The 15689-nt window shown below is 41.6% G+C and overlaps 1 protein-coding gene across 1 annotated transcript in view; it reads right to left on the bottom strand.

The window, feature by feature from the left end:
* LOC138794706 (cytochrome P450 3A9-like) overlaps positions 1 to 15689 on the bottom strand; it is a 38400-nt gene that overhangs the window by 16584 nt on the left and 6127 nt on the right. The window contains exons 2-7 of the mRNA XM_069973534.1: positions 12304 to 12397; positions 10487 to 10539; positions 9902 to 10001; positions 5407 to 5520; positions 5177 to 5265; positions 438 to 586 (exon numbers count right to left, since the gene is read on the bottom strand). Coding sequence (XP_069829635.1) covers positions 438 to 586; positions 5177 to 5265; positions 5407 to 5520; positions 9902 to 10001; positions 10487 to 10539; positions 12304 to 12397 — 599 coding nt within the window. The remainder of the gene's footprint in view (positions 1 to 437; positions 587 to 5176; positions 5266 to 5406; positions 5521 to 9901; positions 10002 to 10486; positions 10540 to 12303; positions 12398 to 15689) is intronic.

Genomic DNA, 15689 nt, shown 5'->3' with positions numbered 1-15689 from the left:
AACGTGTGCAGAAGTATATTCATAGCTGGTGTATATGTATCTGTGCGGTATATTCACTGCTGTGGTGTGGTTATGCATATGGTATATTTACTGCTAATATATATATATATATATATATATATACAGTGGTACCTTGGTTTAAGAGTAACTTGGTTTAAGAGCGTTTTGGTGTAAGAGCTCACAGTTTTTCTAAATAGTAACTTGGTGTAAGAGCATTGCTTTGGTGTAAGAGCTCCCTGTACTGGGTGGGAGGAGGAGTGGAGGAGGGGCATGGTCTGCATAGCGGGGTCTACAGCCCTGTACTCTGACCCAGGAAGCCTGGGCGTGTGTGTTGGGGGGGGGGGGGGGCGCCATTTTAATTTTCGCCTCAGGCAGCAGAAAAGCTAGAATCGGCCCTGCTGTATACAGTAGAAGATAAAAAGCTCAGTAAACCTTACCAACAAATAGAAGCATTGGACTGAATAATCCAAGTTTCAGCAGTTTCTTAGTTTGGGTAACAAAAGGGTCGTTCGGCTTGTTTAGCGAGTCTATGTTTACACTAAATGAGCTACTGGTGACAACGTCCATACTGTAAGCTCCCAACACACTAAAACAGAACACAATGCAAAATATCAAGTCAGTTATCTAATTAAAGTATATAGAAATAACTTAATAAATAAAATAATAATAATAATAATAAATAAAATAAAATAATAAAAATATATAGCTAAGGCAAGGTTTTATACACTATGGGCCACATGTATCATCCTGCGAACGGATGATTTTCGGCGGAAAGTGCCGATTTGCGTATTACTTTAAACGCAAATGGACGATTTGCGAATAAAATATTCGCAAATCGGCACTTTCCGCCGAGTACGCCAGGGGGGCGGAAAGGGGGGCGTGTAGTGGGCGGAACGGAAGGCGCGGACTCAGAGTCCGCGCGATTTACCATCCGTTCCGCCCAAATATACGCCGAAAACCTACTCCAGTCCTCAGCTGGCGTAGGTTTTCGGCGGTGCGCACCGGCGCGCACGGGATTTATGTAGAGGCAGTCCGCCTCTACATAAATCTCCGTAGTGCCGGAGCTGCGGGGGCATTTTTAAGTCCGGCGTAAAAAACGCCGGACTTAATAAATGCCCCCCTATATGTATGCTGTGTTCCCCATGTGCTTACTATAGTGGACAGCTCCCTGTAGCTAGCCGTGTAGGTGACATAGTATGATTGATAGGATATGTGTAACAGGGAAAAATATAAACATTTTATACAGCAAGGGTTGAATCACAGCGGATTTCATGCTGCAGGTTTTGCACTGAAATCCTTTGTGATTCCTATTACCATTTAAGTATATGGCACTCCAATTTCCATTCCATTGTGGGAATGGAGTGTTATAGCATTGCTAAACTTCAGATATTGTGCTGCTGTTATATAAAAAATAATAACAAAGTCATTCTTACCTGTCCCTGCTGCTTTGGTGTCCTTCTGCAGGGTCTCTGGGTCCCAGCCAATCTTAGCTCAGCCAATCACTGGTTGCTGCGCTCTCCCGTCTCAGCTAGTGATTGGCTGAACGGAGTGCATAGACTTTAATCATAATCAGTATCACAAAACTTGCATCGTGAAATCCGCTGCAATATGGTACATGTGACTTGACCCTTATGCTAACTTCTTGTAATGCTGTCTGACAGCAACACCTTTAGCAAATTGCATTCTGTTGTGCCGATGGGTTGGCAATCTGCTACTTGATGCTGGCAGTCTTTCGAGGGCACTTAGATTCTGCACCCTGGCAAGTCAAACTGGTCAAAAGCATATTTAGTCTGCTGCCTGTTACAGTACACTCAGGCCATGAGCCCTGCTGGCCAACCCTAGATTATAGTGAAAAAACTACTTAGGGAAATGAAGCACCAAAGTGAACGCCAAGACGTCCTGATGCAGCAAGTGTGTAATATTTTTGTCTCCACCTGGACGCCATTTTTACGCCACCACAAGCTGACCAACCACAAGTCCCATTTTCTCCTGCAGTTCCAATCCCTCCATGCCTGAATCAAGGTGATACTGGTGTCCAACTTCCCACATTATGATTGAGATTATAAATCCAGGCTAAGGGTCCATTTACACAGAAAGATTATCTGATTATTTGAAGCCAAAGCTAGAAAGACTATAAGCAGAGATCAGGTCATAAAGGAAAGCCTGAGATTTTTCCTCTTTTCAAATCCATTCCTGGCTTTGGCTTCAATTCTTTGGCAGATAATCTGTCAGATAATCTTTCTGTGTAAATGTACTCTAAGGGGCCTATTCCACGGAGCGATAATTGGCAGAATCGGCTGATTATCACTCCATGGAATAGAGACAACGATCAGCCGATGATCGTGTCATCGGCTGATCGTTTATTTAGGTTCAAACCTAGAATCATCGGGCACCGACCGTGCATCGCTGTGTGAAACAGCAGTGTGCTGCGGGCGACCCACGATTTCACAAGCACCATGCTTACCTAGGCATGTTTCAGGTCTTCTCCTGCGCTCTTTCTTCCTCCAGGTCCCGGTGCCGCCAGTCTTAGCAGACAGACCACTCAGCCAATCACTGGCCAGGACCGATGCGGTCAGTGACTGGCTGAGCGGTCTGTCAGCTCAGACAGGCTGCACCGAAGCTGCTGCTACGCGCGGGACAGTGAGGAAGAAGAAGCGCAGGAGAAGACCTGCAACTTGTGTAGGTAAAGTATGGAGTTTAAACAAGGGCTGCAAGGACATCAGTAACTATGTCCATGCAGCCCTCACTAAACGATTATTGGGCCGCCATCAGGCCCCCATCAGCCCGTGGAATAGGACCCTAAGGCTTTCTGAATCAGTACTTTAGGGAGTTATTAAAGGTGGATAGGCACCTTTAGATAAATTAGTGCAAGCATGAAGAAACAGAACATCCCCCCACCCCACCCCTGCAGATTTTTTTATTGGCAATGTGTTTTGGCAACGCGATTATCAAAGGCGATAGGTTGCAATCTAATTTTGTTGCCTGAGGAAGAAGCCAGCTCTACGTCAAAACAAGTTGCCAGTAAAGAACCCAACCAGCAAGCAGTTTGATCTGTGGTTTCTTCTGATCCTGCGCCTGAGAAGTACAAGGATTTTTCAGTTTTTTTCTTCTGCTTGCACTAATTTATCTAAAGCTGCCTATACACCTTCAATAACTGTCGGCGAAACGGGGAAGGGGAGGAGCTTTGATGCCGACTTATGTCTATGAGAATGAAATGGTCGGGCAGTGAAAATCCATGAAGCCTGAACCGTATCTTCTCTGACATCATCTGTCAGTGGAGAATTGTGAGAACCCTATATATCTTAAAGGGGTTATCCAGTGCTACAAAAACATGGTCACTTTTCCCCCTCTCTGTGATTGGCTGAGCGGCCTGTAAGCTACAGTAGAAGCAATGTGGAGACAGCACGTCCAAAAAAAACTTTGCTTTTATTCACACCAGTGCAACGTTTCGGCTCTTATTGTAGCCTTTCTCAAGCTGCTTGAGAAAGGCTACAATAAGAGCCGAAACGTTGCACTGGTGTGAATAAAAGCGAAGTTTTTTTTGGACGTGCTGTCTCCACATTGCTTCTTCTGGATTAATATACGTACCTGGGTCCGGTTCGGTGAGACTAGCACCCATTTATTTTTTCTCTTTTCTGGTGCTGCTGGAACTTGTAGTTCGTTTGCTGTCAGCTACAGTAAGACAGGCCGCTCTGAAGCTGCAGCACTTGGGACCCGGGGAGAAGCAGGCTGCAGAGGGGGCGTGGACCATGGATAGGTAATGTATGCACTTTGCAAATCGCCGGCCGCGCATCGCTATTACACGTTGCGATCTAATGCGATCATTCCGTGTAATAGGGCCCATACTGTATGTTGCATCAGTCCTGTGATGTTAACCGACATAATCTTCGTCCGGGAGCACTGCCTTGCCCCAACAGTGTCATCACGCCCACCCGCTCCATTGATTATCAATCCCGGGACCTATCAGCTAGGAGGCTATCAGAAGGTTAGATTTGTCTAACCTGCTGATAGTTCCCCTTTAAGGCTATGTTCACACTACATATATGTCCGGCTGCATATTTTTCACGGACGGACATATACGTGTAAAACTCCAGGATTTACGCAAATTGCAGCCGGCTACGTACGGTCTGCAAACTTACGCCCGTAAGCTACGTACGCTTCCTGAGCGGCGTACGTAGCGATCTGACAGCGGTCTTTAACTTGGATATCTTCGCCTAGCCCCAGACACCCCACAGAACCTTTTGGATCGGCACAAAAAGGTGTAAAAATGAAGAAATCACCACTACGTACGGGACCGCATGTTACGCTACGGGCGTAAGTTACAGCATTTCCGTCCCGAAACAATGGTCTGGTTCATTTTTTACGGCGCCGCATACGATCCGGGCGTAAGTTCGTACGTAGTGTGAACTGTGCGGCCGTAGATCGCTTATTCATGGAGCGCGCTACGGCCGGAAACTTACGTAGTGTGAACGTAGCCTAATGCTGCTAAAAGTGGCTCTACAAGCTGTAGAATTATGGGGTGTACTTTGCCCTTTAAAAAAGGCTTTTCCATTTTGCCTTCTTTTTTGTAAAATAAATAATGAATATGTTTTTCATGAGAAATTGTATTTACCTAGCCGTAAGACCTTCTAAGGAACTGATTTTTTTTGTCCCAATATGCTGTCCTGCTATGTACTCTCTTTTTTTTTTTCCTGTGACTGCATGCATATTTGTTATATATTTACATACCTGCGTACGTCATCTGAATGCAATGATACAGGTTCTACATTTGATTTATTAGTAATTGTAAATTCTGTATTTGATTTATTAGTAATTCTAAATTCTGTACGTCGGTGAAAGGATGTTGAGCAGTACCTTTGTGCCATTAGCGCAAAGGGCCATGAGCCCAAAAGGGCCCCCTAGGTTATTTTTTGGCACCTTTTTTGTTTGTTTGCTCCTTTGTGCCATTAGCACAAATGACAGACTAGGAATTTCAAGCGGAGCCCACAACATGTCAATTCTTTCAGCGGAGAGCGGTGGGCAACTGAGGCATCCTATTCAATGAATAGGTCAAACTGAACATCAGAGTCTGTGGCGCGAGCTCCACTTGAAATTCCGTTTATTTGTATATAAACTTTTTTTTTTATTTTAATAGTGCACTATATATACTGTATTTGGTTTTCAATAACAAACTCACTCTTTCATGGCACATGACTCATCTTTGTCCACGTAAACCTGGATATTCCGCACAAGTGTATTTGAATAGTGACTCATGATCTGAAACATCTAAAAAGAAGAGGTGTCAGTAAATTAAACTACAACTTTAGGCTAATACATTCACCATATCCATTTTCTGGTAAACATATACTGTACATTAAAATGGTTTAAAATGGAAATAGAAAAGAAAGCCGATAGATTGTAGATTACCTCTTTGAGTTTCCCACTGGTGAATGTTGGTGAGAGAACTGATCGAATCCTCTTCCATTGCTCATCTTCAGCAATTGTTAGTGCAGAGTTCAGGGGGCCATTGAGACCAAAATTCTACAGTATAAAACATAATAGTATATCAGGCTATGCTTACACGTGTATATTTAAAGGGGTTATCCAATGAAAATCTGTTTCTTTCGAATCAGCAGGTGTCAGAAAGTTATATAGTTTTGTAATTTACTTCCCCATACTGCAATTTAATCCCCATAGAAAACCTCTCCTGCTCTGGACAGAGGTGGCAGCAGAGAGCACTGTGTCAGACTGAAAATAAAACACCACTTCCTGCAGGACATACAGCAGCTAATAAGTATGGGAAGACTTGAGATTTTTTAATAGAAGTGAATTACAAATCTATATAACTTTCTGACACCTGATTTGAAAGAAAAAGATTTTCACTGGATAACCCCTTTAATACACTGGGGCTGATCTACTAACAATCTGGACATTTCAGTAATACCCAGTTTAGAATACATAAATGACGCTGAGACGGACACTGGGTTTGTGTTTTTAATGAGTATCCGAAATTCAAATATCAACATGTGGACATTTCAGTTTATTCAACTGGTATTTTTATATCTGTTTCATTATATCAAAATCATATGCCCTGTTTCGGCATCTGAACATGCAGTGATGAAGTTAAAGGGTTAGTTCACCCAATTTTATTTGTAATCTACTCCTATTAAAAAATGTAAAAAAAAAAGTCTATTAAAAAAAAGTCTTCCGGTACTTATCAGCTGCTGTATGTCCTGCAGGAAGTAGTATTCTTTCCAGTGTGGAGAGCAGGAGAGGTTTTCTATGAGGGTTTGCTGCTGCTCTGGACAGTTCCTGACATGGACAGTGGTGGCAGCAGAGAGAAATGTGTCAGACTTGAAAGAATACAGCCCTTCATGCAGGGCATACATCAGCTGAATAGTACTGGAAGACTTGAGATTTTTAATAGAAGTAAATTACAAATATCTGGCACTTGCTTGGACCAGTTGATTTAGGGTACAAACACACACCATATACGCTGCGTATTTACTGCTGCAGCAGATTAGATCTAAATAACTGAACACAGCATCAAATCTGCACCATAAAATCTACTGCAGATCTGCTGCATATTTACTGCATATACGGTGTGTGGGTTTGTACCCTAAAAAGAAAAAAAATTGTGTGAACTACCCCTTTAAGAGGAAATGCTGAGGAGGGAGGAGGCTTTCCCATGCTCCAGATCTGCTACATACTAGAATGCCTCCTCTCACCCCATCTCTATCGCTGCTTGATCGACACCTGGAAGCTGAGTCCCAAGCAGGGTCAGGTATGGGAGGGGGAGCAAGGAAGTGTTACAGAGTGCTGCCCTTCAGGAGCTCAGGAAAACGTCTTTGACTCTTTGTACTATAGAATAAAAGCATTTTTCTCTGTAATGGGAAAAGATGGTAATATAAATGATAATATATGTCTCCTTGACATAACAGCGGTTGGTGTCAGCAGTGTAGAATGTGAATTGTAGCTGACAGATTTCTTTTAAGCCACATATTATTTACAGTGGTACCTTGGTTTAAGAGTAACTTGGTTTAAGAGCGTTTTGGTTTAAGAGCTCACAGTTTTTCAAAATTGTGACTTGTTTTAAGAGCATTGCTTCGGTTTAGGAGCTCCCTGTACCTGGTGGGAGGTGGATAGGGGGGAGGGGCATGGCCTGTATAGGTGGTCTACAGCACTGTACTCTGACCCAGGAAGTCTCCCTTACCTTCCAAATCATAGCAGATCCACTTCAGGCTGGGGCTTACATCAGGGGACAGGACTGTGGAGGTAATCTCTCCATAGCTGTAACCCCTCTCTCCCCGGACAGAGATGCTGCATGTATGTGCCCACATCTGTCCTGCTCATTCCTTCATGCTCCCTGCAGTCTCTGACAGTCCTTGGGTTTCCCATCCTCTCCATTACTGTACAGTAACTTATAATATCACATATTCTGCTGTTTCTGATTGTTTGTTTCATTCGTTTTACATGTTATTCAGAATAATAAATCATTATTTTTGGGGTGTGGAACCAATTGTCGGCATTTCTATGATGTCTTAGGGCAAAATTTGCTTTGGTTTAAGAGGGGATTTGGATTACAAGCACGGTCCCGGAAAGAATTATGCTCGTAACCCAAGGCATGACTGTACTTCATATCTGTCTTTTTTACTAACATATTAACATCATAGATTACAGTTTTTCACACACCAAAATTAACCCCCTTCCGAGCAAGGACGTAACTGCAGGGGTGTTCAGAGCGGGGCCGCGTGGCGACCCCGCTCTGAACCGCTGAGTTCCCAGGTGTTATTAATAGCCTGGACAACGGCTATTAGCGGGCGCGGTCCGATCGCCGTGTCAGCTAATGAGCCGTTTAGATGCAGCTGTCATGGCTGACAGCTGCATCTAAACAGCTATTTATAACCCCATCCCTTGTGTCTACTGGGCAGATCGCCCCCCAGCGATGCGATCATGAAGGGGTGATCCGGGTACAACAATATGTAACATGTGCAACCTTTATTTCATTTGATGGCTTATAAAAAATTAAAACCTTTTTAAAATTCTAAATGTTCCTTAAAATTGCTGTATGACCATGTTTACAACGCTTCTATCCTTTGGTCTATGGGGCTGAGTGAGGTGTCATTTTTTGCACCATGATCGCGTATATGTGACTTATTGATCGCTTTTTTTTTTTACAATTTTTCTGAACTTGATGTGACCAAAAATGCGTAATGTTGCATTTTGGCAATCATCGATCCATTAGATCGGTGCTCTGTTGGTGAGGTCTGCTGCAGACCAGATAAGCAGAATACAGAGTCGGGATCAGCGTCATTCCGACGCTGATCCCGGCTCGGTATTCTGCTGATCTGGTCTGCAGCAGACCAGACCAACAGAGCACCGATCTAATAGATCGGTGCTCTGTAATATATGCAGCATTGATCTCATTGGAAGATCAGTGATGTGTATATAGAAGTCCCCCGGGAGACTTCTAATTACTGTGTAAAAAAAAATAAATAACGTTTTTTCATTAATAAAAATCCCCTCCCCTAATAAAAGTTTAAATCAACCCCTTTTCCCATTTTATAAATAAATAAACATATTTGGTATTGCCGTGTGCGTCATCGCCCGAACTATTAAATTATTACATTCCTGATCTTGCACAGTAAATGGCGTAGGCGCAAAAATCTGCATTTTGCGCATTTTTGGTCACATCAAATCCAGAAAAATTGTAATAAAAATCTATCAAAAAGTCGCATATACGCAATCAAGGTGCCAATAGAAAGTACAGATCATGGCGCAAAAAATGACACTTCACTCATAGACCAAATGACACCTCGCCCCATAGACTAAAGAATAAACATGCTCATAGAGCGATTTTAAGGAACATTTCGAATTTTAATAAGGTTTTAATTTTTTAAAAGCCATCAAATAAAGTAAAGGTTAAACATGTTACATATCGTTGTAATCGTACTGACTTGAGGAACACAGATAACATGTCAGTTTTACCATAGGACAAACGTTGCAAACACAAAACCCCCCAAATAAAAACAATTGCTTTTATTTATTTTTTTTATTTTACTGCGCAAATATTTTTTCCCCAGTTTTGCAGCATATTTTATGTAAAAATTAAGGCTGTCATTGCAAAGTACAATTAGTGACACAAAAAATAAGGGTTCGTGTGGGCCTGTAGGTGAAAAAAAGGAAGTGCTACAGCCTTTTAAACGCAAGGAGGAAAAAACGAAAGAGCAAAAACAAAAATTTGCACGGTCCTGAAGGGGTTAATATTAACTTTTTTTTTTTAATATATATATATATATATATCTTTCCTTTAACATTAGAATTGTTGTTTTCAATAAAATACACTTGGATATTAAGCATTCACGTGTTTCTGTGCAGTCTATATTTGGAAAGACTTGTCAATGAGCCATCGGCTATGTTCACACAATGTTAAAAAACAAACAAACAGAAAAGGCGTCCAATTTTTCTGTTTAAAAAGACGTCCGTTATTGCCGCAATTTCATTGATTTCAATGCAATGCATTGAAGTCAATGGAATGACTGACGTCCAGTGCACACAATGTACAAAATGACTGATGTTGTTTGCACGGACGTCAAAATAACGATCATGGCAAATATTTTCAGATGTCTTAACAGCAGACATTTTTCTTTTTTCACCGTTTTTACTATTAAATTCGATGGACTTTTCAATTACAGACACACCCAAAGGCCAATCAGTCCATCTAATCTAGAATAATGCACCAACAGCCGTCATTGCATTGGCAGCCAAACAGCGAAATGACGGACGTCATTTTCAAGTCAAAATGAGGGACGTAATTTTTTCTTTTTAAAAAATGAGAGGAAAAAACATCCTGCTGACATAGCCATCGAGTATCATGTAAAAGAAATAGTAATCTCCATCATTATTCCTACTGGAAACTTACCCTCCTGTTTGTAAAGTTAGTGTAACACTCCTTCACCAATATAACTTTAATAATGGCCGGATCTAGAATTGCGAGCACTGGCTGTCGGCCATCGTACAGTCTGCAAAACAGCAACCAGTAGATGAGAATTAAAGGACAAACAGGAATGACCATATACTATGAATACTATGTCAAGTCTCACACCTGCATAATACGGCTGTGCTCTTGCTGTATCTGCTGTATAATATGGCAGCCTCAATCTTTTAAATCAACTGTTGTCAGAAAGTTATACAGATTTGTAATTTACTTCTCCTATTTAAAAATTTCAAGTTTTCCAGTACTTACTAGCTGCTGTATGTCCTGCAGGAAGTGGTGTATTTTTTTCCAGTGACACAGTCCTCTCTGCTGCCACCTCTGTTCGTGACAGGAACTGTGCAATTTTGGAGAGGTTTTCTTTTAGGATTTGCTGCTGCTCTGGACAGTTCCTTACATGGACAGAGGTGGCAGCAGAGAGCACCGTGTCAGACAGAAAAGAAAACTCACCAGTTGATTTAATTCAGAGGTTGTACAAAGCAGTACTATTGTGTATTGATAATTTCAACTTACCCCCAAAGTTTTCCATATTTCTTGAAGCATTCCTTATCATATTGGACCACACCCTAAAAAATACAATGTATCACAACAAAATATTTCAGATGGTCCATTGGCTCCTATTCACACAGGGTAATAGCAATTCATTGTTCTTTTAGTACAGAACAATTTTTGTTTAGTACAGTAGGTGTAAAGCTATCATTTATTCCTCACAGAGTTTTTTAAATGTTTTTTCTTCTGTGATATGTAAAAAAAAATTTTTGGTGTTTTTTTTGTTATAGAAAATATATATATATATATATAAAAAAAAAAGTAAATTAAGTCAGTTTTTTTATTTTAAGTTTTTATTCAGTTTTCAAAATGACCATTCACGTATTTTTATGTTGGCCCAGATTTATTACTGCTGTAATATTTTTAGCTTTTTTTTGGGGGGGGGGATTTTATCCAAACCTGTTTTTTCTAATTTGGTGCACATGCAAAAAAAAAAAAATAATCTTAATTTTTGCTTCAAAATGCAAAAACGTAATTTTCCCTACCTACACAATTGTGTTAGATTTTTCTGACCACTTAAAGTGTCACCGTCAGAAAACTTTTGACATGTCACCCATACCGATCAAGAGATAGAGCCGGGGGAAGACTCTCTGCAGCGCGTTCTCTCCCGTCACTATGGGGAGATTTATCAAACATGGTGTAAAGTGAAACTGGCTCAGTTGCCCCCGGCAACCAATCAGATTCCACCTTTCATTCCTCACAGACTCTTTGGAAATTGAAAGGTGGAATCTGATTGGTTGCTAGGGGCAACTGAGCCAGTTTTACTTTACATAATGTTTGATAAATCTTCCCCAATGTCTCTATGTAAAAAGTTTTGTGAAGTGACAGTGACACTTTAAGGATTTGTGAAACAAACCACATTTTTTTGTAGGTTTCCAAAATATCTCCAGCGTTGGTCTCCCACCTGGTCTGCAAAGATCTGTGCAGGGCAATGCAGCTAACTGGGTGGTAGAGTTGCTGAGGCAACCAGTAGATGCCTATTGAGTGCTGTGCACAAGCTCTTTTCTGATGAACAGGACTCCTGCACAGAACTTGCTGGGCAATGGACGCTTGCCTTGTCAACTGTACCACCCAGCATGAGCTGTGTCTCTCTGGACCGATCTTTGCAGAATTGGTGGGAGACCAAAGCTGGAGGCACACCGGGGGCCTTATTATATGCAGTAAGAATCGGTTGATTATCGCTTTGTGTAACAGAGACAACAATCAGCCAATGACGATCATCAGCTGATCGTTGTTTTAGGTTTGGACCTAAATTCACCCGTTGCCAACCGGGCATCGCTACGTGGGAGCTGGGAGAGGTAAGGTTTTAGGTGTTTGGGCAAGGGCTGCATGGACATCGCTAACAATGTCTATGCTGCCCGATTATCAGGCCGTCTAATAGGTCCGTCGTAGTCGTCCCGTGTAATAGTACCCTACGGCTATGTTAACACTATGTAAAAACAACAGCCGTATTTTATAACAACGGCCATTTTTATGAAACATGGCCATTGTTTTTACACAGTGTGAACCTCAGACTAAAAATGTATTAAAAACACCTTAAAAAAAAATTCAACACAAATAAATTGCAGCATACTATCCACAACCAGACAGCAATAAATGATTTAGATGAAACTAGAATAGAACACAAAGGAAGAAATTATTAAAACTGAAGCAAAAGGAGACTGGCCCATTCATATTCAACAGTCCAACAGCCCAGCCATGCAATATGTATGGACAGTATTAGATACACTCCTAAAAGTCACTGTACAGTTAGTCTAGGTGTTTTTAGAGTGTGTTCTTACCTTTCTGTACTCTAGAAATGTTCCAATAAATGGCAGTGGTCTGGGTCCAGGAATTCCCAGCTTGTTGAATACACCGTAAGGATATATTCCATAACTGAGGAGAAAAACAGAACATTGAAACTTACAATTACATCTGCAAGAAAATGGTTCACGATAGCAAATACATGGAGAAACATCTTCATGACTTCTGCTCAGTTACTTTAGGACTGGGGCAGAAGGCTGGGGCTCCTCCCTGTTGCCAAACCAGGCTGTCTGTCCTGCTGCCTGATCAGGCGACTCCTTCACTCCTGCAAGTAAATGGAATTGCTTTGCGACCCACAGGCGACTGTGACTCATTTACTTCTATAAGTAAAAGCATTTCATAAACAGTCAGTGCAACACGGTGGTTCCTGCTCATACAAAGAATCACTGTCCAGGCCCAGCCTAATACCTAATATTAAACAGCCTAATATCTAATACCACCCAGCCTAATACCTAATACTAACTAGCCTAATACCTAATACTACCCAGCCTAATACCAAATACTACCCAGCCTAATACCTAATACTACCCAGCCTAATACCAAATACTACCCAGCCTAATACCAAATACTACCCAGCCTAATACCTAATACCACCCAGCCTAATGCCTAATACTACCCAGCCTAATACTACCCAGCCTAATACCAAATACTACCCAGCCTAATACCAAATACTACCCAGCCTAATACCTAATACTACCCAGCCTAATACCAAATACTACCCAGCCTAATACCTTATACTACCCAGCCTAATACCAAATACTACCCAGCCTAATACCAAATACTACCCAGCCTAATACCTAATACCACCCAGCCTAATGCCTAATACTACCCAGCCTAATACTACCCAGCCTAATGCGTGATACTACCCAGCCTAATACCTAATACTACCAAGCCTAATATCTAATACTACCCAACCTAATACAACCCAGCCTAATACCTAATACCACCCAGCCTAAAACCTAATACCACCCAGCCTAATATCTAATAACACCCAGCCTAATACCTAATACTAACTAGCCTAATACCTAATACTACCCAGCCTAATACCACATACTACCCAGCCTAATACTACCCAGCCTAATACCAAATACTACCCAGCCTAATACCTTATACTACCCAGCCTAATACCTAATACTACGCAGCCTAATACCACCCAGCCTAATACCTAATACTACCCAGCCTAATACCTTATACTACCCAGCCTAATACCTAATACTACGCAGCCTAATACCACCCAGCCTAATACCTAATACTACCCAGCCTAATACCTAATACTACCCAGCCTAATACCTAATACCACCCAGCCTAATGCCCAATGCCACCCAGCCTAATACCTAATACTACCCAGCCTAATACCTAATACCACCCAGCCTAATACCTAATACTACCCAGCCTAATACCTAATACTAACCAGCCTAATATCTAATGCCACCCAGCCTAATACCTAATACTACCCAGCCTAATACCTAATACCACCCAGCCTAATACCTAATACTACCCAGCCTAATACCTAATACCACCCAGCCTAATGCCTAATACTACCCAGCCTAATACTACCCAGCCTAATGCGTGATACTACCCAGCCTAATACCTAATACTACCAAGCCTAATATCTAATACTACCCAACCTAATACAACCCAGCCTAATACCTAATACCACCCAGCCTAAAACCTAATACCACCCAGCCTAATATCTAATAACACCCAGCCTAATACCTAATACTAACTAGCCTAATACCTAATACTACCCAGCCTAATACCACATACTACCCAGCCTAATACCACCCAGCCTAATACCAAATACTACCCAGCCTAATACCTTATACTACCCAGCCTAATACCTAATACTACGCAGCCTAATACCACCCAGCCTAATACCTAATACTACCCAGCCTAATACCTAATACTACCCAGCCTAATACCTAATACCACCCAGCCTAATACCTAATGCCACCCAGCCTAATACCTAATACTACCCAGCCTAATACCTAATACCACCCAGCCTAATACCTAATACTACCCAGCCTAATACCTAATACTAACCAGCCTAGTACCTAATGCCACCCAGCCTAATACCTAATACTACCCAGCCTAATACCTAATACCACCCAGCCTAATACCTAATACTACCCAGCCTAATACCTAATACCATCCAGTCTAATACCTAATACTACCCACCTAATACCACCCAGCCTAATAGCTAATACTACCCAGCCTAATACCTAATACCACCCAGCCTAATACCTAATACTACCCAGCCTAATACCTAATACCACCCAGCCTAATGCCTAATACTACCCAGCTTAATGCGTGATACTACCCAGCCTAATACCTAATACTACCAAGCCTAATATCTAATACTACCCAGCCTTATACCTAATACAACCCAGCCTAATACCTAATACCACCCAGCCTAATACCTAATACTACCCAGCCTAATATCTAATAACACCCAGCCTAATACCTAATACTAACTAGCCTAATACCTAATACTACCCAGCCTAATACCAAATACTACCCAGCCTAATACCTTATACTACCCAGCCTAATACCTAATACTACGCAGCCTAATACCACCCAGCCTAATACCTAATACTACCCAGCCTAATACCTAATACTACCCAGCCTAATACCTAATACTACCCAGCCTAATATCTAATACTACCCAGCCTAATACCTAATACTACCCAGCCTAATACCAAATACTACCCAGCCTAATACCTAATACTACTCAGCCTAATATCTAATACCACCCAGCCTAATACATAATACTAACCAGCCTAATACCTAATACTACCCAGCCTAATACAGTACCTAATACTAACCAGCCTAATACCACCCAGCCTAATACCTAATACTACCCAGCCTAATACCTAATACTACCCAGCCTAATACCTTATACTACCCAGCCTAATACCTAATACTACGCAGCCTAATACCACCCAGCCTAATACCTAATACTACCCAGCCTAATACCACCCAGCCTAATGCCTAATGCCACCCAGCCTAATATCTAATACTACCCAGCCTAATACCTAATACCACCCAGCCTAATACCTAATACTACCCAGCCTAATACCTAATACTACCCAGCCTAATACCTAATACCACCCAGCCTAATACCTAATACTACCCAGCCTAATGCCTAATACTACCCAGCCTAATACTACCCAGCCTAATGCGTGATACTACCCAGCCTAATACCTAATACTACCAAGCCTAATATCTAATACTACCCAACCTAATACAACCCAGCCTAATACCTAATACCACCCAGCCTAAAACCTAATACCACCCAGCCTAATATCTAATAACACCCAGCCTAATACCTAATACTAACTAGCCTAATACCTAATACTACCCA

Source organism: Dendropsophus ebraccatus, chromosome 6, assembly GCF_027789765.1.
Source record: "Dendropsophus ebraccatus isolate aDenEbr1 chromosome 6, aDenEbr1.pat, whole genome shotgun sequence".
NCBI lineage: Eukaryota > Metazoa > Chordata > Amphibia > Anura > Hylidae > Dendropsophus > Dendropsophus ebraccatus.
Note: the sequence above shows the minus strand (reverse complement) of the source record. Positions and strands in the feature narration are given on the sequence as shown.